This window comes from Rhineura floridana, chromosome 1 (genome assembly GCF_030035675.1).
Source record: "Rhineura floridana isolate rRhiFlo1 chromosome 1, rRhiFlo1.hap2, whole genome shotgun sequence".
NCBI lineage: Eukaryota > Metazoa > Chordata > Lepidosauria > Squamata > Rhineuridae > Rhineura > Rhineura floridana.
Window position 1 is genome coordinate 310,070,661 of NC_084480.1, and position 27,813 is coordinate 310,098,473.

Here is a 27,813-nt window from a genome sequence, read left to right on the forward strand (position 1 = left end):
TCTCCAAATAAACAGGTCAATTAATCCATCTCGTTAATAATTATAATAATCTTATTGTCATAACCATAGTCCAAATAAACATTTCGATTAATCCATCTCATCAGAATCTGTTAGGTCCAATAATTTCAATAGCCATTATTCCATTATCCCTATTAGTTCCATCTTCCATCTTCAATAATCCTGTTAAGTCCAGTAATTTCAGTGTCCAATCTTCCATTATCAGTATTCCATAATAATCTTGCTGTTGTAGCCATAGTCATATAATAAGAGTCTGATGGGAATTTCCTCTATCCCAAATATTTTCTTGCCATCCATTCTGAATAAGTTGCTGAAATACTGTTGTAAAGTCATATCTGTGTTCTTCTTTTTTACAAAATACACTGGCTCATCTCTTAAGAGTTTTTCCATTGTCACATGGCTGCAGTTAATTCCATAGATTTTCTCTATATCAAGCTCCATCACATCATTCCAGTCCAGAAGATTATCCAAGCCATTGATAACTTTATCTCTAATATCTTCATTAATTTCTTCAGAGATAACGTTGAATTCCAAACAGTAGATTTTATTTCTAAAATCCATAAACTCCAGATCTTTTTCCAATTCCACATTTGTTCCAATCTCCAGGGCTTGTATCTTCCCTTTATTTTTTCTTTTCTCATCTCTGATCTCATTCTCCTCTCTCACAGGGTCCCCTATTTCTTTAAGCTCCTGCGTCATTTTGCTCAGTTCAATTTTCAGCTCCTTACTACCCTGTTGCAGGGTTTGTTTCGTTATCTCAATCTCATCCATTATTTTCTGAAACATAATTACTTCCAGATTCTCAGCCACTTTCTTGATTGCCATTTTTAAAACCACGAAAACAAAGCAAAACAAAAATAAAGAAGAACCACTTCTTATTTCAGCAACAATTGGGTTAATATTCCAGGCTTGATGACATCACAGTATAAACAGAGCAACCTGCCTTATCTCTCTTGTGCAAGAATGCAAAACAAATTTAGTTCCCAGCATCAAAACAGTTAGTGGCGTCGTGAAGAAGCAGATTCGTCAAAATAAAATAGACCAAAAAAAGAATAGTCCCAGACAATATAATATTCCTCGGAATAGAAATCAGGAATAGAAATCCCTCTTCTGTTTATTATCTTTAGAATGCACTTCCAGGACAGCTTTTTGCGACAGAAACAGAGATAAGCTGTTAATTTCGTGAATAACAGAGAAGAGCTATATCTCACCCAGAAGTTGTCCAAAGCCGATCAATCTGACAAATCTCCTTTTGCTGCAACAATTTAAACCAAGTAAAAAAAATAATAGAAAGAAGGGTGCTTGCCTGTTAGTCCGTTCTGTCTTTGAAGAAAAGATAAACGTATCGCTTAAGCAGATAGAGCTTGTTAGAAAGTCCGTCCGGCATTGTTGGCTGGACCTTATCTCATAAATTAATGAAATCCAGTCCTCCCAACAAAAACAGGCTTTGAGGTTGATCTCTACGTTTCTCCCTGCCCGGGAGAAATTTCATCAGTCAAAAAAAAAAATGTTCTGACTGATTTATATCTGAATAAGCTTCTTTTGAGGCGGGGACTATTTTCTGATAATAACCTTGATAATGTACTAAGCAAAATTATTGTCTTAAGCAAAGCTTAAATTATTCCTTGGAACAACTTCATTTACAAATTAAGGGACACCTCATAATTCTCCATTTGCATTTGTCATGTTGTTAAAAATTGTATTTGATAAAGCTAACCACAGAAGGATTCCTGGTTTTACAGCTCAAGAGTTTGTTGTTTGGCTGTGGGTACTGATGGACTTTTTTTTTATAGCAGGAAATAAGTGGAGTAGAAAAAAACAGTGTCTCCTTAACATGGCACTAAATACTGTTGCACACAGCATTAATAGAAGGAGCACAGCTGACAATAATAGTCCTCTCACAGGAAGATTTAATACTTTGGGATTAAAGTAAAACAGGTCTACTTTTCTGTTATCTGAAATGAAATGGACTGCCTTCAAGTAGATTCCATCTTATGGTGACCCTTACGGGTTTTCTTGGTAAGTGATATTCAGAGGGGGTTCACCATTGCCTTCCTCTGAGGCTGAGGGGCAGTGACTGGCCCAAGGTCACCCAAGGTCACCCAGTGAGCTTCATGACTGTGTGGGGATTCGAACTCTGGTCTCCCAGGTTGTAGTCCCAACACCTTAACCACTACACCACACTGGCTCTCCCCTTTCTGTTATCTAATGCACTCAATTGCATTATGGTCTGTCATGTGGGTTCAGTGGGAAGCAATCCTTGCTTAGTTACTCTTCTCTGAATAAAATACAATAATTCCTTCACTGACAAAATTTCTGGACTACTATAAACATTGTGTCTATGGTCTGGGAACATGGGATTTTAATCCTTAGCATTATCAGAAACCTTAATCACATGTTCATCTATTATTTCTGAGGTAGGAGACTGTTGGCCCACAGAGGCTGCTTGTAGTACAGAGTGTAATCTAGGGATTAAGGGAAGGCAAATCCTCCTCATTCAATTTTGGTAATCTGATTGGATTTCCTCATTGGTCTGGCTTGGCTCCACAATTAATTTCGCATGCTATGTACTGGAAACTATCCTCAGTGATTTTTGGGCTATTTTCTTATAACAGTAGTAGAAGTAAGGAAAAGTGGCAGACTTACTTTGTGACAGTAAGAATCCAGTCAAAGACAGAGTGGGTACCTTGCAAATCCTGGATCGCATATGGGGCTCTTTATTGCAGTCCTTCACTTCTTAGATTTCATTAAATCTTAGTTTGCCTTAAATTAATAATAATAGCAACTCTTGCTAGCCCTCTATGGCTGCATGGAGGAACTGGGCTATTGAATAGAGTAAAGCAATTATATGGAGTTGAAAATTTTCCATCAAATCTTTTTCTGGTACTTGGGGTGGAACATTTCTCTGAAATTTCTTCCATGGATTCCCATTTTTAAAGGTTCATTTCATGAAATTCATAGCTTTGGTGGCTAGCTGTCCTTTGATAGCCTTATTCTGCATGAATTTGTCTAATCCTCTTAAAGCCATACAGTGGTGGTCATCACTGTCTCTTGTGGGAACAAATCCCATGGTTTAACTATGCACTGTGTGAAGAAGTGCTTTCTTTTGTTTGTCCTGAATCTTGCAACTTTTAGCTTAATTTGATGTTTCTGAATTCTAGTATGAGAGAATTAACCTGACTGGTTGTGCAGCTCAAATCAAAACCAAGGCTAAAATTCTTACTTCATTTCATACTGCAATTGGATTAGAACTAAAAGTATGATTCATTTTTACTTCTCTTTAAGCTAACATAAAGAGCTATATATTGTTTCCTGTCTTGAGCTAGTAAAGATGGAAGTGTTTGCGTAAGAACTGTTAGGCGGTTCTTTGTGAGTTTCCGGCTACTTAGAAGTACATAACATTGGCTGGTCTGGAAAAAAGCATCAAGTATGGGTGGTATTCATTGCTAGTTCTACTCAGAGTAGATCCATTGAAGTGGATAGACATGAATAACATAGGTTCATTAATTTCTGAGTAGGACTTACGTGAAGATAACCCTATGTATGACATTATTATAATGAAGCCATGGAAAGAAGCTGGTAGAAGTGAATATTGTGGGCATAAGTATGCTAAGAATGAATAATAATATTTATTTATGAATAGATTGCTTCTTAGGAGGCTGATCGAGTTTGGAATAGGTGGATCTTGGGCTGAGCTAGCCTAACTCCCTCATCCTGACTCAGCTGGGGCTATGCAGGCTCATCTGGGGGAACTTAAGCCATCAGAACTTTTGCCAGTGTGAGTCCCTAAAAAGTGTTGTGGGTGGGTGGGACAGGCCAAGTAGACTTACCCCTTATACACCCAGTCAATCACTGCGCTCTGCAGGTGAAGGCCTCCTGCAGATACCATCTTATCAGGAGGTCCGTTCTGCACAACATAGGAAAAAGACCTTTAGTGTAGTGGCACCTAGTCTTTGGAATTCCCTCCTCATCTCTGTTATCTTTTCAGCTCCTACTGAAGACCTTCCTCTTTCAACAAGCCTTTTAAGTAGAGACCTTATCCCAGTCTGCATCTGTGTCTGAATTGCTTTTTAATATGTTTTTAAAACTTTCTTTAAAAGCTTTAAAAAATGTATTTAAAGATGTTTTGTTTTAATGTTTTTTATGGTTGTTTTGTTTCAATATATTTAAAAGTCTGTTTTTATGATAAAGTGTTTTTCGTGCTTTTGTTTGCCGCCCTGGGCTCCTACTGGGAGAAAGGGTGGGATATAAATATAATAAACAAATAATAAATAACTTAGGCTGCAATCCAGTACACACTTACCTGTAAGTCCATTGAGCCCAATGGAGCTTCTGAATAGACATGTGTTGGATTGCAGCTTTAGAAACTGATTTAGATTTAAGCAACAATCCTTGTAAAAATAGGTTGATAATGAACCAAACAGATGTTTGCAGTTTTGCTTGTTATATGGCATGTGTGTATGTGTGTCTATTTTGATCCTTTTTCCAAAATAATTTTTGGGGCAAATACAGTCACATTGGCAGTTGTAGAAGTTGGCAGTAGCAACTTCACTTTAGTAGAGTTGTCTTGCCTAAAAGTTTGACAATTAAATTCCTAACTCAAATTCCTAGTTCATATAAATAGCCATTGTAATCTATATGGCCATTTATTGCTTAGTCTATTTTGAGGGGAAATGCTGAGTATTGTTTAAGGGGAAATGTGTGCTGTTGTCAGTTGTGTGATTCACAGTAGCCTCAGGCAAGCCATTCTCTTTGCTATAGCCCTGCCTCACCCCCCCAATTTGTAATATGGGGATAATAATGCCCATCTGTCTTACAGAGCAGTTGTAGGGCTTACTGAACGAAAGCATGTGCTGCACTTTATGCCATATAAATGCTGAGTGCTATTATTGTGAATGTATCTCCATTGATACAGAATTGATGCCCTCTTCACAAGGGGTATTTTATGTTCTGGATAAGATGTAAAAGAGGCATTTTTGAATTTAAAGAAGAGTTGAGAAAAAGCGGAACAAACGATGGCTAAATATACTTTTTTGTGATAATGAATATTCATTGTATCAGTGTCATTAATAAGGTACTTAGGAGTACTGTGTTCAGGCTTAGTCCCTGTTAAATGATGAAAAGTCTATTTGAGAATAATAGAGGAGTTGTATAGGATTAATTCCTTCCTTTCCCAAATCCTTCTGATTCTAATTTGGAACAGTGAAATTCAGAACACACTGACAATTTTCCTTGCCTCTTTCAGTGAATATGAAGTCCTAAATATCTTTAGGCAGCAGTTGATTAAGGTCTTGGAACAAAATCCTTTCCTCTTAAGAGGATGAAGAACGTACAAAAGAAAGTACTTCGCACAGCATATTCTAAACTCAAGTTATCTGTCAAGAGATGTGTGTGGGGGCTTAATTCAAAGGTTCCCTTCCTGTGATATAAGGTCCAACCTAACACTCCTTGGAATAAGAAACTCAGGTGGTGCATATTGACAAGATTGGATCTAAAACAGGACCATTGAGAAACAGAAGGGAGGTATTTTTTGCAGGCCCACATCGAGACATTATATTGAATGCCACTTGATGCACAGGCTGAAAATACAGCTTTTCTTAGCAGCAACATCTTTCAGAAAGTTTTTGACACAGATAAAAATACAACTTCTCACTTTCCAAAGTGCATGAATTTTGAAAGCGCCTGATACTCCTTTGAGGAAGGGGCATATATTTTGAGGAAGTATTTAGAATGTAATAGTCAAAATATATTCTGCTTGTGATGCAGCATGAATGGTAGAATTGGGAACTAACTATTAAATAGAAATGTGATGGTGTTAAAATTTATTACCCACCCTTCACTGAAAGGTACCAGAGCTTGGTGGTTCCTGAGTTTGGATAATTGGTCAGTTGTCTCCTTTGTATGGGGCCGTACTCCCTCTGAAAGAGCAGGCCGTAGTCTGGGGATATTCCTGGATCCATCCTTGTCTCTAGAGGTCCAGGTGACCTCAGTGGCTAGGAGTGCCTTTTACGATCTTTGGTTGGTAAAACAGCTGCAGCTGTTCCTGGACCGGGATACCTGACCACTGTTGTCGAAGCACTGGTAACCTCCAGGTTGGATTTGTTTATTTATTTATTTATTTATTTATTGCACTTGTATACCACCCCATAGCTGAAGCTCTCTGGGTGGTTTACAGCAATCAAAAACATTAAAACAAATATACAATTTAAACACATATTTTAAAAACAATTTAAAACACAATTTTAAAATTTAAAACAATATAAAAACAATTTAAAACACATGGTAAAATGCCTGGGAGAAGAGGAAAGTGTTAACCTGGCGCCGAAAAGATAACAGTGTTGGCACCAGGCGCACCTCGTCAGGAGGGTCATTCCATAATTTGGGGGCCACCACTAAGAAGGCCCTCTCCCTTGTTGCCACCCTCCGAGCTTCCCTTGGAGTAGGCACCTGGAGGAGGGCCTTTGATCTTGACCGTAGTGTACAGGTGGGTTCATATCGGGAGAGGCGTTCCATCAGGTATTGGGGTCCCAAGCTGTGTAAGGCTTTATAGGTCAAAACCAGCACCTTGAATTGAGCTCAGAAGCATACAGGCAGCCAAATGCAAGTGGGCCAGAATCGGTTTTACTGTAATGCACTCTATGTGGGGCTGCCCTTGAGGTTGGTCTGGAAGCTGCAGCTGGTACAAAATGCGACAGCGTGACTAGTCACTGAGCAGGGTATTGCCAACATGTCACCCTGCTGCTGAAAAAATTGCACTGGCTGCCAATTAGCTACTGGGCCAAGACTGGGCCAAGTTCAAGATCCTAGTTTTGGTGTACAAAGCCCTATACAGGTTGGGACCAGGATAGCCGAAATACCATCTTATCTATTATATACCCAGTCGATCACTGTACTCTGCCGGCAAGGGCCTCCTGCAGATACCATCTTATCAGGAGGTCCGTCCTGCACAACATAGGAAGTGGACGTTTAGTGTAGTGGCACCTACCCTCTGGAATTCCTTCACCTTAAATATTAGATAGGAGCCATCTCTTATCTTTTCAGCACCTACTGAAGATGTTTCTTTCATCAAGCCTTTTAAGTGGAGACCTTATCCCAGTCTGTGTTGGAATTGGTTTTTACTATTTTTCAAAGCTTTTTAAAAATTATGCTTGTATTAATATATTTTAAAATCTGTTTTTATGAAGTTTTAGACTGCTCTTAGTGTTTTTGTGTGCTGTCCTGGGCTCCTACTGGGATGAAGGGTGGGATATAAATTTAATAAATAATAAATGGAAATGAAAATGGACTTCCTTCAAGTTGATACCAACTTACGACGACCCTATGAATAGGGTTTTCATGGTAAGTGGTATTCAGAGGTAGTTTACCATTGCCTTAAATAATTAAAAACATCCTAAAATCACAACATCACAAAAAATAGGGTGGGTCCTAAAAATATACACCTCTTGTGTCAAAGATCAGAGTAAAGAGATGTGTCTTCAATATTTGCTGAAAACTATACAGAGAAGTTGCCAGACACGTCTTTATGAGGAGGGAGTTAAGAACATAAGAACATAAGAGCCTGCTGGATCAGGCCAGTGGCCCATCTAGTCCGCATCCTGTTCTCACAGTGGCCAACCAGGTGCCTGGGGGAAGCCCGCAAGCAGGACCCGAGTGCAAGAACACTCTCCCCTCCTGAGGCTTCCGGCAACTGGTTTTCAGAAGCATGCTGCCTCTGACTAGGGTGGCAGAGCACAGCCATCATGGCTAGTAGCCATTGATAGCCCTGTCCTCCATGAATTTGTCTAATCTTCTTTTAAAGCCGTCCAAGCTGGTGGCCATTACTGCATCTTGTGGGAGCAAATTCCATAGTGTAACTATGCGTTGAGTAAAGAAGTACTTCCTTTTGTCTGTCCTGAATCTTCCAACATTCAGCTTCTTTGAATGTCCACGAGTTCTAGTATTATGAGAGAGGGAGAAGAACTTTTCTCTATCCACTTTCTCAATGCCATGCATAATTTTATACACTTCTATCATGTCTCCTCTGACCCGCCTTTTCTCTAAACTAAAAAGCCCCAAATGCTGCAACCTTTCCTTGTAAGGGAGTCGCTCCATCCCCTTGATCATTCTGGTTGCCCTCTTCTGAACCTTTTCCAACTCTAGAATATCCTTTTTGAGATGAGGCGACCAGAACTGTACACAGTATTCCAAATGCGGCCGCACCATAGATTTATACAACGGCATGATGATATCGGCTGTTTTATTTTCAATACCTTTCCTAATTATCGCTAGCATGGAATTTGCCTTTTTCACAGCTGCCGCACACTGGGTCGACATTTTCATCATGCTGTCCACTACAACCCCGAGGTCTCTCTCCTGGTCGGTCACCGCCAGTTCAGACCCCATGAGCGTATATTTGAAATTCAGATTTTTTGCTCCAATATGCATAATTTTACACTTGTTTATATTGAATTGCATTTGCCATTTTTCTGCCCATTCAGTCAGTTTGGAGAGGTCTTTTTGGAGCTCTTCACAATCCCTTTTTGTTTTAACAACCCTGAACAATTTAGTATCATCAGCAAACTTGGCCACTTCACTGCTCACTCCTAATTCTAGGTCATTAATGAACAAGTTGAAAAGTATAGGTCCCAATACCGATCCTTGAGGGACTCCACTTTCTACAGCCCTCCATTGGGAGAACTGTCCGTTTATTCCTACTCTCTGCTTTCTGCTTCTTAACCAATTCCTTATCCACAAGAGGACCTCTCCTCTTATTCCATGACTGCTAAGCTTCCTCAGAAGCCTTTGGTGAGGTACCTTGTCAAACGCTTTTTGAAAGTCTAAGTACACTATGTCCACTGGATCACCTCTATCTATATGCTTGTTGACACTCTCAAAGAATTCTAATAGGTTACTGAGACAGGACTTTCCCTTGCAGAAGCCATGCTGGCTCTGCTTCAGCAAGGCTTGTTCTTCTATGTGCTTAGTTAATCTAGCTTTAATCATACTTTCTACCAGTTTTCCAGGGACAGAAGTTAAGCTAACTGGCCTGTAATTTCCGGGATCCCCTCTGGATCCCTTTTTGAAGATTGGCGTTACATTTGCCACTTTCCAGTCCTCAGGCACGGAGGAGGACCCAAGGGACAAGTTACATATTTTAGTTAGCAGATCAGCAATTTCACCTTTGAGTTCTTTGAGAACTCTCGGGTGGATGCCATCCGGGCCCGGTGATTTGTCAGTTTTTATATTGGCCATTAAGCCTAGAACTTCCTCTCTCGTTACCACTATTTGTCTCAGTTCCTCAGAATCCCTTCCTGCAAATGTTAGTTCAGGTTCAGGGATCTGCCTTATATCTTCCACTGTGAAGACAGATGCAAAGAATTCATTTAGCTTCTCTGCAATCTCCTTATCGTTCTTTAGTACACCTTTGACTCCCTTATCATCCAAGGGTCCAATCGCCTCCCTAGATGGTCTCCTGCTTCAAATGTATTTATAGAATTTTTTGTTGGTTTTTATGTTCTTAGCAATGTGCTCCTCAAATTCTTTTTTAGCATCCCTTATTGTCTTCTTGCATTTCTTTTGCCAGAGTTTGTGTTCTTTTTTATTTTCTTCATTTGGACAAGACTTCCATTTTCTGAAGGAAGACTTTTTGCCTCTAAGAGCTTCCTTGACTTTGCTCGTTAACCATGCTGGCATCTTCTTGGCCCTGGCGGTACCTTTTCTGATCTGTGGTATGCACTCCAGTTGAGCTTCTAATATAGTGTTTTTAAACAACTTCCAAGCATTTTCGAGTGATGTGACCCTCTGGACTTTGTTTTTTAGCTTTCTTTTTACCAATCCCCTCATTTTTGTGAAGTTTCCTCTTTTGAAGTCAAATGTGACCGTGTTGGATTTTCTTGGCAATTGGCCATTTACGTGTATGTTTAATTTAATAGCACTGTGGTCACTGCTCCCAATCGGTTCAACAACACTTACATCTTGCACCAGGTCCCGGTCCGCACTGAGGATTAAGTCCAGGGTTGCCGTCCCTCTGGTCGGTTCCATGACCAACTGATCTAGGGAATAGTCATTTAGAATATCTAGAAACTTTGCTTCTTTGTTATGACTGGAACACATATGCGGCCAGTCTATGTCCGGGTAGTTGAAGTCACCCATTACTACCACATTTCCTAGTTTGGATGCTTCCTCAATTTCATATCTCATCTCCAGGTCTCCCTGAGCATTTTGATCAGGGGGACGATAGATTGTTCCTAGTATTAAGTCCCTCCTGGGGCATGGTATCACCACCCACAACGATTCTGTGGAGGAGTCTGCCTCTTTTGGGGTTTCGAGCTTGCTGGATTCAGTGCCTTCTTTCACGTATAGAGCGACTCCGCCACCAATACGTCCTTCCCTGTCCTTCCGATATAGTTTATATCCAGGGATAACCGTATCCCACTGGTTTTCTCCATTCCCCCAGGTCTCTGTTATGCTCACTATATCAATGCTCTCCTCTAAGACCAAGCACTCCAGTTCTTCCATCTTGGTTCGGAGGCTCCTAGCATTAGCGTACAGGCACTTGTAAGCAGTGTCTCTCTTCCAGTGTCTTTGGCACTTGCGGTTTGGCCTGTGGTAATTTTGCTCTTCTGAATTTATATCCTGTGCCCCTGCTCTCACATTGTCTACTTCTAGGCCTACCCCTTTTAAAATTTCATCATTTCTTTGGTTTTTATTCCGAACCGGACCTTTCTCAGCTCCTGTCGGGTTTCCCCCCTCAGTCAGTTTAAAAGCTGCTCTGCTACCTTTTTAATTTTAAGTGCCAGCAGTCTGGTTCCATTCTGGTTCAAGTGGAGCCCGTCCCTTTTGTACAGGCCCGGGTTGTCACAAAATGTTCCCCAGTGCCTAACAAATCTAAACCCTTCCACCTGACACCATCGCCTCATCCATGCATTGAGACTGCAAAGCTGGGCCTGTCTGGCTGGTCCTGCGTGTGGAACCGGTAGCATTTCAGAGAAAGCCACCTTGGAGGTCCTGGCTTTCAGCATCCTACCTAGCAACCTAAATTTTGCTTCCAGGACCTCACGGCTGCATTTCCCCATGTCGTTGGTGCCAACGTGCACCACGACCACTGACTCCTTCCCAGCACTGTCTACCAAACTATCTAAACGACGGGCGATATCCGCAACCTTCGCACCAGGCAGGCAAAACACCTTGCGGTCTACACGCCCATCACACACCCCACTGTCTATGTTCCTAATGATTGAATCACCCACTACAAGGATTCCTCCACCCCCTGGAGATATATCCTCGGCACGAGAGGATAGCTGCTCATCCCCCAAGGAATGGGTCTCTTCTAAGGCATCGTTTCCCTCTCCCTCAGCTGGATGCTCTCCTTCCCCGAGACCATCGTTCTCCATGATAGCAGGAGAGCTATCATCGTTGGAGTGGGACACAGCTATAACGTCCCTGAAGGCCTCCTCCACACACCTCTCTGCCTCTCTCCACTTTTCCAGGTCTGCCACCTTGGCCTCAAGGAAATGAAGACGTTCCCGGAGAGCCAGGAGCTCATTGCACCGAGAGCACACCCACGACTTCTGTCCAACAGGCAGATAGTCGTACATGCTGCAGGCTGTGCAAAACACTGGAAAGCCCCCACACCGCTGCTGGCTTCCACAACTTAGTTCCACAACTTAGGGACTGTCACAGAGAATGCCCTCTCTCAGACCACCCCCCCCAGCTTCTGAGGGTGGCAAAACTACCAAAAAAGCCCCCTCTGCTGATCTCAACACCCAAAAGGGTCTATAGGGAAGGAGGCGGTCTTTCAGATATTTGGGACCTAAGTTGTTCATGGCTATCAATACTAACATGAACACCTTGAGTTAGATTTGGAAACAAACTGACAACTAATGCAGTTTTAAAACGGGTTATATGAGTTCTGATCTGACTGCTGCACTTTGGAGCAGCTGGAGTTTGCAAAACATCATCAAGGGCTAAGCAAACTGCAGTAATCAGTTGGGAAATTCCTAGACGTGGAATACCGTAGCTGAGTCATCAAAGGACTCGAAGCTGGAAAAAGGCACTCCTTAGCCACTGGGGCCACTTGAGCTTCCGGTGACAATGTTAGATCCAGAAGTAACCCCAAACTGTGGACCTGCTCTTTCCAAGGGAGTGCAGTCCCATCCAGAACAGGCCGTCTTCCTACCTCCTGGCCCTGAGCACTCTGGTCACATGACACCTCTGGCTTGTTAAGGATTCAGTCCCAGTTTATTGACCCATATCCAGCCCATCACTGCCTTGAAGCACCAGTCTAACACCTTAACTGCCTCTCCCAACTCAGATGGAATAGAGAGGTAGAACGGGGTGTCATCTGCATACTTACGGCACCTTACTCTAAATCTGACAGCTCCTAGTGGCTTCAAGTAGATGTTAGATAGCACGAGGGACAAGATAGAACCTTGTGGAACACCAGAGGATAAATCTCATGATGCTGTACCATAGCCTCTCCTAACTAATTTTTGGAAGTGGCTCTGGAGATATGAACGGAACCACTAAAGCACAGTACCCCCAACTCCCACTTCCCTGAGACGCTCCAGAAAGACGCCATGGTCAGAAAAGCTGCTGAGAGATCAAGGAGAACAAGCAGGGTTGCATTTCCCTCTATCTGTTGCCAGACAGACGCCATCAACCAGGGTGACCAAGGCAGTTAAGTGCCATCACCAGACCTGAAGGCAGACTGGAATGGATCCAAGTAATCAGTTTTCTCCAAGCATGCTTGAAGGTAGACTACTAGCACCTTCTTGAGCAGCTTGCCCCAGAATGAGATATTTCCCATTGGGTGATAATTGCTTAACACTTCTGGGACCAGGGAGGTACTATTAAGGAGGAGATTCACCACCACCTCCTTCAAGGCAGATGGTACCTTCCCCTTCTCTAGTGAAGCATTAATCATTCCCTGGACCCACCCAGTCAATCTCTTACGGCCAGCTCTAAGAAGCCAAGATGGGCAAGGGGCAAGGGAGCAGATGGTCAATCACAATTCTTCAAGCAGCTTGTCCACATCCTCAGGCGCAATAATAGTACCTGATCCAGTATAGATGGAACAGACAGTGCTCTAGAAGTCTCCCATTGGACTTGTTCTTACTGTGGTATCCACCTCTGTCCACATTCGAGTGATTTTGTCCCTAAAGTATCTCACAAAGTTGTCACAACAGGCTTCCAGGGTTATCAGCAACTTGGCCAGATGACAAGCCCATTCATCACTCAGAAAAGCTCTGCCTAGTGGCTACTTGCAGACACAGTTGTAGCAGAGCGTTAAGCTTTTTTCGCCGCCACCACTGCCACTTAGTAAGCATGATGGTGCAACTTTGCCCATGTTCAGTCAGGTTAGACTAAGATTTATGCCACCTGCACTCCAGCCACTGAGCCTCCTGTTTTATCACACACAGATCACTGGACTACCAAGGTGACTTGCATGCTCCACAGTGATGGCGAGGGCACTCAAGAATGGTTGTATCAATGTCTCTACTCATGTCACCATTCCACAGTGAGACAAGAGCCTCAGTAGGAGCGCCAGCCATAAGTCTCGGGGTAGACCATCTCAATGGATCCCCCACCCTTGCACAGTGAAGTAGCTACATTCAACCCAAACCTTACCAGGGAATGGTCCGTCCATGACAACAGACTCTCAGCAAGTCCCCCAATTGACTATTACCAATCCACTCTGTGACAAAGACCAGGTGGAGGGTATGCCCAGCCACATATGTGGGGCCATTGATGTACTAAGACAGCCCCATGGTTATCACATAGGTCATGAAGTCCCCAGCTGACCTGTTTGAGGCAGCCTTAGTGTGGATATTTATTATTTTTTATTTATTTATTAAGTTTATATCCTGCCCTTCCTCTTAAAAGAGCCCAGGGCAGCAAACATAAACACTAAAAACACTCTGAAACATATTAAAAACAAGAGACTTTAAAGCATATTAAAACAAAACTCCTTTAAAAACATACAGGAATACCTTGCATTAATGTACTCAATGGGACCAGAGCGAGTACGTAAACCAAAAATGTCCTTAAAGTGAAGCACTACCTTTTAAAATATGTTTTACCTCTCCTTCATGCAGAGCCTCAAAGCCCCGCGCTAAGGCCTTTGCTGCTGTGCTGCCGCGCCTCTCAGCTGATCGCGATCATGCCTCCCAGCTGATTTGTGGTGGTGCGATCGCATCTGTTTCCACCCCCACACACCGTTAAGTGTCCGTAAGTGTGAAGCAAACGTACGTAAATGGGGACATGGTGGAGTATGGAGTATGTCCGTAAAAGCGAGTGTACATTAAGTGAAGGTCCATATAGCGGGGTATTCCTGTATTAAAACAAAACATCTTTTAAAAAAGCTTTAAAAACATCTAAAACAGGCAAGACATAAGAAGAGCCTGCTGGATCAGGCCAGTGGCCCATCTAGTCCAGCATCCTGTTCTCACAGTGGCCAACCAGGTGCCTGGGGGAAGCCCGCAAGCAGGACCCGAGTGCAAGAACACTCTCCCCTCCTGAGGCTTCCGGCAACTGGTTTTCAGAAGCATGCTGCCTCTGACTAGGGTGGCAGAGCACAGCCATCATGGCTAGTAGCCATTGATAGCCCTGTCCTCCATGAATTTGTCTAATCTTCTTTTAAAGCCGTCCAAGCTGGTGGCCATTACTGCATCTTGTGGGAGCAAATTCCATAGTGTAACTATGCGCTGAGTAAAGAAGTACTTCCTTTTGTCTGTCCTGAATCTTCCAACATTCAGCTTCTTTGAATGTCCACGAGTTCTAGTATTATGAGAGAGGGAGAAGAACTTTTCTCTATCCACTTTCTCAATGCCATGTATAATTTTATACACTTCTATCATGTCTCCTCTGACCCGCCTTTTCTCTAAACTAAAAAGCCCCAAATGCTGCAACCTTTCCTTGTAAGGGAGTCGCTCCATCCCCTTGATCATTCTGGTTGCCCTCTTCTGAACCTTTTCCAACTCTAGAATATCCTTTTTGAGATGAGGCGACCAGAACTGTACACAGTATTCCAAATGCGGCCGCACCATAGATTTATACAACGGCATGATGATATCGGCTGTTTTATTTTCAATACCTTTCCTAATTATCGCTAGCATGGAATTTGCCTTTTTCACAGCTGCCGCACACTGGGTCGACATTTTCATCGTGCTGTCCACTACAACCCCGAGGTCTCTCTCCTGGTCGGTCACCGCCAGTTCAGACCCCATGAGCGTATATTTGAAATTCAGATTTTTTGCTCCAATATGCATAATTTTACACTTGTTTATATTGAATTGCATTTGCCATTTTTCTGCCCATTCAGTCAGTTTGGAGAGGTCTTTTTGGAGCTCTTCACAATCCCTTTTTGTTTTAACAACCCTGAACAATTTAGTATCATCAGCAAACTTGGCCACTTCACTGCTCACTCCTAATTCTAGGTCATTAATGAACAAGTTGAAAAGTATAGGTCCCAATACCGATCCTTGAGGGACTCCACTTTCTACAGCCCTCCATTGGGAGAACTGTCCGTTTATTCCTACTCTCTGCTTTCTGCTTCTTAACCAATTCCTTATCCACAAGAGGACCTCTCCTCTTATTCCATGACTGCTAAGCTTCCTCAGAAGCCTTTGGTGAGGTACCTTGTCAAACGCTTTTTGAAAGTCTAAGTACTCTATGTCCACTGGATCACCTCTATCTATATGCTTGTTGACACTCTCAAAGAATTCTAATAGGTTACTGAGACAGGACTTTCCCTTGCAGAAGCCATGCTGGCTCTGCTTCAGCAAGGCTTGTTCTTCTATGTGCTTAGTTAATCTAGCTTTAATCATACTTTCTACCAGTTTTCCAGGGACAGAAGTTAAGCTAACTGGCCTGTAATTTCCGGGATCCCCTCTGGATCCCTTTTTGAAGATTGGCGTTACATTTGCCACTTTCCAGTCCTCAGGCACGGAGGAGGACCCAAGGGACAAGTTACATATTTTAGTTAGCAGATCAGCAATTTCACCTTTGAGTTCTTTGAGAACTCTCGGGTGGATGCCATCCGGGCCCGGGACGCAGACTGGGATAAGGTTTCTACTTAAAAGACTTGTTGAAAGAGGATGTCTCCCAACACCACTGTGAAAGAGTTCTGCAACACCACATCTGAGATTTTCTCCCCCAGCTCTGTTAGGGAGGCTGTAGTGCAGCAGAATGGACTGTACACTAACAACATCCCTGTTCTGTCTATATGGCCCAGTACTGGGCTACTGAGCTCATCTGCCCAGATCTCAGTTAAACATGCTGTCTGCCTTCTCATCCACAACCAAATTGTGGATGATGCATGCTTTATTGGCAGACCTGGCATTTAAAAGCACCACCACAAAGCCGGAGGTCAGCTGATCAGCATCCCCAAACTCTGAAACAGCAGGTGAAGCAGCAGGGGTAAGGGCTCTGATATAACTAGTCCTCCTCCCACCATTGTATGCCCCGCTAGCACCACAGGGATGGCATTCCCCATCCCATCCCCCCTGTGCCTGGCCAAGACACATAGGTTAGTGGTAGGGAACATCAAACTAAGAGACAGTCAAACAAAGAAAACTTTTGGACCGGGGGTGTGTGTGTGCGATTTGGGGAGTGGCTTGGGTAGCTGCAGCCGCTCAGGCAGATGGAATACAGCCTCAGCAGGAGCTTGTCCTGATATTAAATATCTCCCACAGTGTCTTGGAGGCAGCTGTTTCTGCAAGGCTTTGGTGGGCCTGATGTTAAACTCTCCCTATCTCAACTAGCTGGCTCCCTCCCACTCATCTCCTTCTGCTGTGTTTAGAGATACAGCATTTCTTCCTGCCATTGCTTTTACTCTCCTCACCATGGGCTTCCCCCCCCCCGTTTGAGGAAGATATCCTACAGTTAGCAGGGGAAATGCCAGGTTTGACTAAGCCCTCAGAAAGATCCCCTCACGCTGCCCCCTTCCTATCCCCCCCCCCGTTATTGGAGCTAGAGGGGTATGGTTGATGACAGTGGGCAGTGGGGTAACTTCAGTCTCCTGGAACTCTCTGTCCAACACTAAAGAAAAGTGCTTATCCCCAAAATGTGTATAGGGACCAGACTCCCCAGAGGCAATGGTGGTAAGAAAGATTGCAGCTGTGGCCGCCTTGCCCAGTGTTTCTCTTTACAGTGGTGAACCATTTTTAAGAATGTGAATGTTAAAAGGTGGGGTATGGGGAAGGCTACCATTGCCTGCAGTAGGCCCTCCAGGGCCCTTCTTATTTTCCACATGCTAGGTACTGATGGCACACAGGCATATTGTGTTGGATCCCGACTTGGTTGTACTTAGCCATGACTTAATTATAACTTTATATTGATTTCAATGGAACCTTAGTGCAATTCAGTCTGGATCCAACCCATTGTATTTATTTTTACTAAGAACTGTCCTGAGACAAAACTGTCTTACCAAACTTCTGTCTTTGAAAAACATAGAAAACTATGCAAGTTGAGCAGCATCAAAGAAACGTACTAGATGAAGGTGTGTTTCTCCTTTTTTTGGTAACCTTGGATATTTGGCTATTACATTTTTCAAACCTACTTGTAATCGTGGGGACAAACAACCCTAAGTTGCAGTAAAAGCTGGGATTCACAGGCTGTGTTTTGTGTTCCATTCCTTAAACCAGGGCAGTGAACATAGGTGGAAGTGGCAGGGTGCACGCTTTGCATGCAGAAAGTCCCGCTTTCCATCCACGCCATTGTGAGTTAACAGGAACAGGTGTTAAATGCTGTCTGCCTGAGACCCTAAAGAGCTGCTGCCAGCCAAAGTAGAGAGTACTGGGCTTGATGGACAAAAAATTCAATCTGGAATAAGGTAGCTCCTCTGTAAGATTTTCAGAATCGCTCTGATGAAATATCATTGGTCTGTTCCTTAAATGCGAAGATATATTCAAACCAATTTAGAAAAATTGATGCCAAAACGGATTTTGTACTTCTTGTTACAGAAATCGAAAAATTTCAAAAAGGTGAAGACAAGGAAGAAGAAAAGTACATTGATGTAGTGATTAACAAAAATATGAAACTGGGACAAAAAGTATTAATTCCAGTAAAACAGTTTCCCAAGGTAAGTTCACTTACTCTGAATATAAAGAATGTTTCCCCAGTGCACATTTTAGTTGCTTCTCTGTTGTTCCTGAATCATCACCCCCACTGCCAGTTTTGCTTCTGCTTGGTGCTATGAACAGTTCATTTTTTTAAAAAAATGAGCAGGAGTAGCAGCCCCGTTGGCCCAAAAGAGGAAAAAATATCAAAAATCCATATTAGGGTAATTCTTTCATTTGGCCAACCAAAATGTGTGCAGGCTTTCAACTTCTTCAGAATATTGGGGTGAGAGAAAAGAGAGAGAGAGAGAAAACAACAGGCGGGGAAGAGAAAAATAGGATAAGGAGAGCTTATTGATTTATTTGGCTGGTGGCAAAACTATCTCTGTGTTGGCATGAAAGAGGAAGCAGCAGACATTCAAATAAGGCTGTATTTAGTGCAATTCAGGTGCCAGGCTGCTTGAGGCCTCTTCGGAAACGCTGGCTGTTCCTCTGTCTTTGCAAATACAAAGCCCAGTCATTACCCAGGTCTGTCATCAGGCAAAATACATAGGTTCATTTACAGCTCCCTCAGTACTATGGGAGGAATCCTAAGTTTCTTTTAAAGGCATCAGGAAAGGATGAATTTTATTTTACTTGTATAAAAAACTAGCAACTTAAGATTCAACTCACTAGCTATTGTTCTGGAATCTAAACCAAGGGTGGGGAACCTTCTTATGTTGAGGGCCGCATTCCCCTGGTGGTTATCTGTTGGGAGGCCTCCTGCTGCCAGAAGTGTTTGAGCCACCCCTTTTCCATTCAGAGAAGAGTAGATATGAACTGATTGCTTGCAAAGGGTTTCCACTCCACTCCACTTCCTTCATTCCATCCATTTTGGCTTTTTAAATGTCATTTTCCTCCTCTCCTGTTCTCCTTCTCCATCCTCATGAAATTAGCCTGAGGGCTGCATGAAATTAGGCCAAAGGCGGAATGAAATTATTTTGCTAAAGTAAACCTGTATGCCCAAATGCACCCTTGATTTGTTTCTTTCACTACTACCTCATTCTCTAAAGTACAAAAAATGTAGTGAAATTTCAGCAGTCTTTTGAGCCCTGTTTTTGGTAGACAGTGGATCTGTTTTGGAAATCAGCATTGTGGCAGCTCTAGTGCCAGACTGTTTGCAAACTCACTTGTGTAGGTGAGCGAATATGGTAGTTGAATTAATTGACTATTATAGATTAAATAACATTAAAATAGTGATAGTTTCGATTGTCATTAATTCTGATGCTGCTCTTAAATACATGCTGAAGCGGTCTGAGCATCAGTGTGTAGCAGAAAACCTCCAAGGAAGCTTTCTCTAGATCCATTATCATTGGCAGTAATAGTTAAATCTAGTTCAGGGGTTTGGCAGCACCTCCTGTGATTGCTTGCAGGTGGACATGGTGCTGTCAGTAGATTTGCAGGATCTTATGGAGGTGTTGTCTGAACCAGTGCCTTAATAAGAACATAAGAACATAAGAAGAGCCTGCTGGATCAGGCCAGTGGCCCATCTAGTCCAGCATCCTGTTCTCACAGTGGCCAACCAGGTGCCTGGGGGAAGCCCGCAAGCAGGACCCGAGTGCAAGAACACTCTCCCCTCCTGAGGCTTCCGGCAACTGGTTTTCAGAAGCATGCTGCCTCTGACTAGGGTGGCAGAGCACAGCCATCATGGCTAGTAGCCATTGATAGCCCTGTCCTCCATGAATTTGTCTAATCTTCTTTTAAAGCCGTCCAAGCTGGTGGCCATTACTGCATCTTGTGGGAGCAAATTCCATAGTTTAACTATGCGCTGAGTAAAGAAGTACTTCCTTTTGTCTGTCCTGAATCTTCCAACATTCAGCTTCTTTGAATGTCCACGAGTTCTAGTATTATGAGAGAGGGAGAAGAACTTTTCTCTATCCACTTTCTCAATGCCATGCATAATTTTATACACTTCTATCATGTCTCCTCTGACCCGCCTTTTCTCTAAACTAAAAAGCCCCAAATGCTGCAACCTTTCCTCGTAAGGGAGTCCCTCCATCCCCTTGATCATTCTGGTTGCCCTCTTCTGAACCTTTTCCAACTCTATCATATCCTTTTTGAGATGAGGTGACCAGAACTGTACACAGTATTCCAAATGCGGCTGCACCATAGATTTATACAACGGCATTATGATATTGGCTGTTTTATTTTCAATACCTTTCCTAATTATCGCTAGCATGGAATTTGCCTTTTTCACAGCTGCCGCACACTGGGTCGACATTTTCATCGTGCTGTCCACTACAACCCCGAGGTCTCTCTCCTGGTCGGTCACCGCCAGTTCAGACCCCATGAGCGTATATGTGAAATTAAGATTTTTTGCTCCAATATGCATAATTTTACACTTGTTTATATTGAATTGCATTTGCCATTTTTCTGCCCATTCACTCAGTTTGGAGAGGTCTTTTTGGAGCTCTTCGCAATCCCTTTTTGTTTTAACAACCCTGAACAATTTAGTGTCATCAGCAAACTTGGCCACTTCACTGCTCACTCCTAATTCTAGGTCATTAATGAACTAGTTGAAAAGTACAGGTCCCAATACCGATCCTTGAGGGACTCCACTTTCTACAGCCCTCCATTGGGAGAACTGTCCGTTTATTCCTACTCTCTGCTTTCTGCTTCTTAACCAATTTCTTAGAGAGCCCCTACTAACAGTGACTGATTTGTGTGATTATGGCAGCCCATCTCTGAGCTGGTGGTTGCATGGCATCTGCAGAGCATCAGCACCAGGGCGAAGAAAATGTCCAGACAACCCTGTTGGGCAGTCATAGTGGCAGTGTAACTTAAAACTGATTTGGCTCACATGAAGGATTCCGGGTCTGTTGGGATCTTCTTCATTATTCCTTCTATTTCCAGTTCACGTCTTCCTGTGCTTGCTCAATTGTAAACAAATCTACACCATCTACACACAAGAGGAAAGTATCAGCAAGGGTCACCATGAAGCTTGTAAAGCTTTATAAAAATTTTAGGATGGAAAACAGGCGGTGGGAAGGAGCAGCCCAATGAAGACCCTATGGTATGAAATGTTGACTGAAGGGAAAACAGCTGACAACTTGATCAGAGGGGGAATGGAATGAATTGGCTGGAGAACCATGACACTGTCTGGACAGGTCACTTCTTGGTCCACACTGAGAAGCTGTTTCTCCAGTGTCCCCAGGGATGGGAGTGAGAATGTCTCACAGAAATCAATGGAGAAATCCAAGATTTTAGTACAGCTGGGATTGGGCACTAATGTGGCATCTCACATCCAAAATGGAGGGGAAAAGCCCAAATGAAGGGTGGGGGAAAATAGCCCAAGAGAAATAAGCATCTGCAGTGGGCACAGAGTGCTGACTGATAGTTGTGGGAGGAAGTGGAAGGGATGGGAATGGGAGCATTTCACATTGCAGTATTTTGTTGCAGATCCGGCTCGTGGGGCTTTGTGTTAAACAGGCTTGAGAAACTGGGACCAGGCTATGGTCTTTTCCCAGCATCAAATGAAATCCCATCTTCTGCATAGCAGTAGAATCTCTTTGTTTTCTTTGTACTAACCTTACTATGCAAAAGGCTGGGAGATGGAGTGTATGAACCTAAAGCCTGTCCCTGGATTGGGGAATAGATATCTCAAGAGGTCTCTTGCAGTAAGGAACCTGAAACTTTCCACTTGCTTCAGGAATTATTCAGGAATAATTATCTGTTAGCTTACAGGTTCTCTCAATTTTTTCAAGTGAATTCTGTCGCTTTGGCAAGGGGTCACATAGCTCAATGGCAGAGCATCTGCTTGGCATATAGAAGGTCCCAGATTCAATCCCTGGCATCTCCACATTGGCCTGGGAGAGACTCCTGCCTGAAATTCTGGAGAGCCACTGCCGGTCGGTACAGCCAATACTGAACTAGGTCAACAAGTGGTCTGACTCTGTACAAAACAGCTTCCTGTGTTCTATGTTTTGCTCTGAGGAAGCTGGAATAAACGGATGGTTTTCACAATAGAGGAAAGCAAAGCAATAGGGTGTCCCAAGGATCTGTAACACATTTTTATACTAGAAATGTGGGTTATATGTTGAATATTGGGGCTGGAGATTTTCGCTGTACAACTTGGTCATAAATGAAGTAGAGTTAGCACTGAGTAATGAAGCAGCACAGTAAGTGTAATATCTGTGCTGAAAAGTTATCTGTCCATTGCATACTGGTTTTAACTGTGAGGGCTTTCTCTAAAGAAACCTGGGACGTCCAGTTTGGTGAGGGTGCATAGAATTACCTGTTAAAAGCCCTTAACTAGCATCACAGAAATGCGATTCTCAAAACTCAAATTTAAACCAGTTTTAAGTCTATGGCAGCCTGCTCCAGATGTTTTGAACTCTATCGCCCATTAGGCCCAGCCAGCATGATCAGAGATGATCAGATATTACGGGAGTTTTAGTCTAAACCATTTGCAGGGCACCTGGTTGGGGAACATTGGTCTGTACAGCTACACCCTGAGAGTTGTTACCCTTGTGTAGCTTTGTACTTGATAACTACGTAGCTTTGTACTTGATAACTACATCGCATATTTTAAAACATGTAATTGAACAGCTCTACAAACCTATTTCAGGTACCCTTAGTTTCAGTTTTTTTTAAGAATCTTGTTGAACTTTGCTCTTTGTTTCAGGGTAAATGTATTATGGCTCTCCTCTTTGATTCTGTGAGGAAGAGGTTCTCTAGCATCTTATGCCTCCTAGTACCAAGAATTAAGTGAGCGAAGTGAACAGGATATCTTTATTGATATCAAAGGGAATGCAAGTTCAACAACTGCAATTAATTATGCATTGAAATCTATATCCTAGATTGTAAACACTATTCACAGTGCTGCGGTTCTGTGGGAAGACTGCAAAGAGCAGCATCATTATTGCTGTGTATCTTCAAAAAAGGAAAAATCTTGGCTTTCCAAATTGCTTACATCAGTAATAGAGCTATAGTTTAATATTTCCTAATTGATATTTTGGGTCTGTATGAATGTTCTGTCTTCAGATTTATATCTTAAAGTAGCTACTTGACATTGTGAAATAGATTTCTTGCATGGTTTACTGTAAATAAATAATTCCTCATTTAGGAATGCATTGAAGATTTATTTATATTGCTTTCCCTTAATAGCATACCTGGCTGTGTATTTCAGACTACTCTATTACTGCAAAAGAAGCCATGTAATCATTAAATCATGACAGGGTTTGAAATACATTGACCGCTGTTCCATTAAACTAAAAAGCAGATCTTTATATAAGTTAACTATGGAGCACCATTTTAAGCTACGATTGTTTTCTAATAAAATGAGGGTATTGTCAACAAGGTATTACTGATGTCTGGAGTCTTTTTCTTTCAGTGTGAGGCTACATCTATCAAAAATAAAAGTCAACAACAGCCATCCTGGCTGAGTTTGTCATTACTTTAAGAATCCTGGAAATAGAGCTTGCTAATGTTGTTGAAATGTTGGCTCCCCTAAAATTCTGTGGAGAGGCCAAAACAAGTAAGGGCCTGTGCAGATGAAATGCTAGTGTGGCTGTTAACTAGAGTTATAAGGAGTAGACTATTGGATTGTGTCATTCCTGCTCATTTGCTGGGTGTGTTTGCGTGTCACGGTAAGGCATAGATAACGGTTTATTGTGATCATACAGATTGTTCCCTCATCACTGTGAGCAAACAGGAGCACACAAACCACAGTCCTTGGATTGGTGTTGCATTCAGACCAGGGACCATGGTTTGTTTCACTCCAAACAAACCATGACTTGAAGTCAAGGTTTGTTCTTGGCTTACCAGCTGTGGTTTGTTTGACCGAAACAAACCATGGTCCCTAGTTCAGAGTTGATCAGATGTAACAATAAGCCAAGGATTGTTGTTTGTTTGCTTCTGCTTGCTAGAACGGAGGAGGAAACTGAGTGTAATGCAGGAGTGATTTGCAACCCTAAGTTCCTCCTTCAGTTTTACCCTGGGTCAGTTGTGCTTCTAACTGCATTAACCAGGAGTTAATGGCAAAACTAAAATAACCAAAAACTTGTATTGAGTGGCTTCGGTGTTGGGTTAGCGCAGAACACATGCAGTACTGACCTGGGATTAAGCAGGGGGAGGAGGATTTTGTGTGTAAGCATATATGAGTTAACAGAAGGAGCACACAATCCTGAAACCTGCTCCTGAACATTTAATAGCTAAACTAGTATTACATTCACTTATAGGCAAAAAAACCTTGCGGTTTAAGAATGTACCTATAGACCACAGATATTCCTGTCAAACTTTAAAAAGCGGGGAAATTGGGCAGCTATAGTGAATGCACCAAGGGAGCAGGAGACCTGACTGCCCTACAAATTTGTCAAAATGCAAACACAATTTGGGTTGGTCTTTCACAGTCCAATCCACTTCCTGTGTAGCTTGGAAGAATTTGGTAACATGTGCATCTGAGCATATGGTGAGTGGAGGCAATACCTGTCATCTCCAAAGATGGAGAATTAAATTTTTGTATGTTTGTTGGCGTTCTTCTTACTTTGCTTCATTCCTGTGTTACTATTGTTTCTACAGAGAATCTGATCTAGAAAATTTTATTTATCTCATTATTCCCCCTAGAAACCTGTGTCAAATTTATTTTTATTAATTTCAAAGCCTTTTTATTGGTCAATGTCATATGATGGTGAAGACTTTTGTGTTTCAAATTGCAAATTATGTTCTGTTTCTATTTTGGGCACATTGACAGTTGAATCTGAAACTGCAGTTTGATGTAAAATCAGACTTATTACAATATGTTGCTACTTCAGGAATGACTCTAGCTGTTGGAAAAAACAAACTTAGCCTGCCCAAGATGCATGTTGTCGGGCTGCTATGTTTAACCCACTTCATTTAAGGCACAATCAATTAAAAACAGAGCACACCTAGAATTTTGCTAGAATATATTTCACCTCCCATTGTTTTATCTTGTGCAAATTGAGACACTCCTGATGTTGGACTTCCGGGAAGGGTGACTTAGCCTGTGCCTGCTTTTGAGACGGGCTCCTGCCTCAAAAGAAGCTTATTCAGATATATCAGTCAGTTTTTTCTTTTTTTTTTGACTGATTAAACTTCTCCCGGGTAGGGAGAAACGAAGAGATTAACCTCAAAGCCTATTTTTGTTGGGACGACCAGATCTCATTAATTTATGGGACGAGGTCCAGCCGACGAAGGTGGGACGGATTTTCAACAGCAAGCTCTATCTGTTAAAGCGAACGTTCATCTTATCTTCTAAGAGAGAACGCACTAACAGGCAAGCACCCTTCTTTCTATATTTTTCTTTTACTTGACTTAAATTGTTGCTGTTTAAAAGAGATTTGCCAGATTGATCAGTTTTTGACATCTCACTGGGGAGCCATAACTTCTCTCTGCTACGCACTAATTAATAGCTTATCTCTGTTTTTGTTGCAAAAAGCTGTCCTGGATTTGCATTCTAAAGATATACACAGAAGAGGGATTTCTATTCCAGATTTTTATTTTGAAAAATATTATACTGTTTTGAGACTACTCTCTTTTTGGTCTATTTTATTTTGACGAATCTGTTTCTTGACGATTGCCATTAATTGTTTCGATCCTGGGAACTGCATTTTGTTTACTTAACTATTGGAGAGATAAGGCTGTCTGCTCTGTTTATACTGTGATGTCACCAAGTTTGGAGTATTAACCCAATTGTTGCTGAAATAAGAAGTGGTTTTCCTATATTTTTCTTTTAAAATGGCAATTAAGAAAGTGGCTGAAAATCTGGAAATAACTATGTTTCAGAAAATAATGGATGAGATTGAGATAATGAAAATTGAATTGAGTAAAATGAAGCAGGAGATTAAAGATATAAGGGTCCCTGTGAGAGAGGTGACCCTGGAAGGGGTCCCTGTGAGAGAGGAGACCCCGGAGATTGGAACAGGGGTCCCTGTGAGAGAGGTGACCCTGGAGACTGGAATAGGGGTCCCTGTGAGAGAGGAGATCCCGGAGATTGGAACCAACGTGGAACAGGAACAAGATTTGGAGTCTATGGACTTTAGAAATAAAATCTATTGTTTGGAACTCAATGTTATCTCTGAAGAAATGAATGAAGATTCTAGAGATAAAGTTATCAATGGCATGGATAATCTTCTGGACTGGAATGATGTGATGGAGCCCAATATAGAGAAAATCTATGGAATTAACTGCAGCCATGTGACAATGGAAAAACTTTTAAGAGATGACCCAGTGTATTTTGAAAAAAAGAACAGAGATATGATTTTACAGCAGTATTTCAGCAACCTATTCAGAATGGATGGCAAGAAAATATTTGGGATAGAGGTAATCCCCATCAGACTCTTACTATATGACTATGGCTTTGACAGCAAGATTATTATGGAATACTGATAATGGAAGATTGGATATTGAAATTACTGGACTTAACAAGACTACTGAAGATGGAAGATGGAAAATGGAACTAATAGAGATAATAGAACAATGGCTACTGAAATTATTGAACCTAACAGATTCTGATGTGATGGATTAATTGAAATGTTTATTTTGACTATGGTTATGACAATAAGATTATCATAATTAGTAATGAGATGGATTAATCGATATGCTTATCTGGAAAAAAAAATTGATAGATATATTTCTTAAAGAATTGAAACCTCTCTTTGACTTTTTGTGGAAAGAATAAAGTAATGTTTATGAGATTTGATGATTAAGTAAGATAACTACTGGAGGAAAGTGATTTTATAATATGACTTAAGAGACAGGATTGTTATATATTATAGACTTATAACTGATTTGATCTTTGACAAATGGGAAGTCAATATTTTACTCTTTATTTTTTATTTTTGTTTTTTTTTTCTTTTTTTCTTTTTGTTTAACTATTTTTGATTTTGTTTTTTGTCTTTGAATGTTTTATGATTTTGTCTTGTATGTTTTATGAAAATCTGAATAAAAATTATTGAAAAAAAAAAAAAAAAAAAGAGACACTCCTGATGTTCACTGGAGACTAATTATTCCACAATTATTTTTGGACTTTTTTAGTGTAAATTTTGCAAAGTGTTGCTGTACTTCACATATTCATAGAAATAGAAGCAAAAGAAAATGATTTCATATAGGAAACTTCATTGAAATTGCAAAGGAAATCAGACATATTTAAAGTGACCATCTGAACTATATCAACTGTCTTAATAATGTTGCTTCTTCCCTGCTAAAACAAGATCAGCACAGCACATGTCTTGTTTCTGTTATTTGGGCTGATTGCAGGTGTTGCCTCCACTCACCATATGCTCAGAGGCACATGTTACCAAATTCTTCCAAGCTACACAGGAAGTGGATTGGACTGTGAAAGACCAACCCAAATTGTGTTTGCATTTTGACCAATTTGTAGGGCACTCCAATATCTCAGACAGGAGGTCAGGTCTCCTGCTCCCCTGGTGCATTCACTATAGCTGCCCAATTTCCCTGCTTTTTAAAGTTTGACAGAAATACCTGTGGACTATACGTACATTCTTAAACCACAAGGTTTTTTTCCCTGTTAGTGAATTTCTCTGCTTTTTAATCCGGGAGGTAAGAAATGGGATTCTGTGCAAGCTTGCCAAGAATGGATTGATCATTTGCATGCTTATTGAGTTCAGTGGGATTTGCTCCCCTGCAATCATGCTTAGGATAGGTGAAACTGACTACAGGGATGGCGAGGGAGGAGGAGGGGATGGGAGTAGGAAGGAGGGGGAGGGGAGGAGAAGGACGGGGGGCAAGGGGGAGGGGA

The 27,813-nt window shown here is 41.9% G+C and overlaps 1 protein-coding gene across 3 annotated transcripts in view; it reads left to right on the plus strand.

Annotated features, from left to right (window-relative positions):
• Positions 1–27,813, plus strand: part of KHDRBS3 (KH RNA binding domain containing, signal transduction associated 3) — a 145,154-nt gene that overhangs the window by 39,721 nt on the left and 77,620 nt on the right. For all 3 annotated transcript variants that reach the window (XR_009760222.1, XM_061606987.1, XM_061606985.1), the window contains exon 2: positions 17,961–18,079. Coding sequence is in view for 2 of the 3 variants with exons in the window: in XM_061606987.1 (XP_061462971.1) it covers positions 17,961–18,079 (119 nt within the window). In the remaining variant the exon portion in view is untranslated. The remainder of the gene's footprint in view (positions 1–17,960; positions 18,080–27,813) is intronic.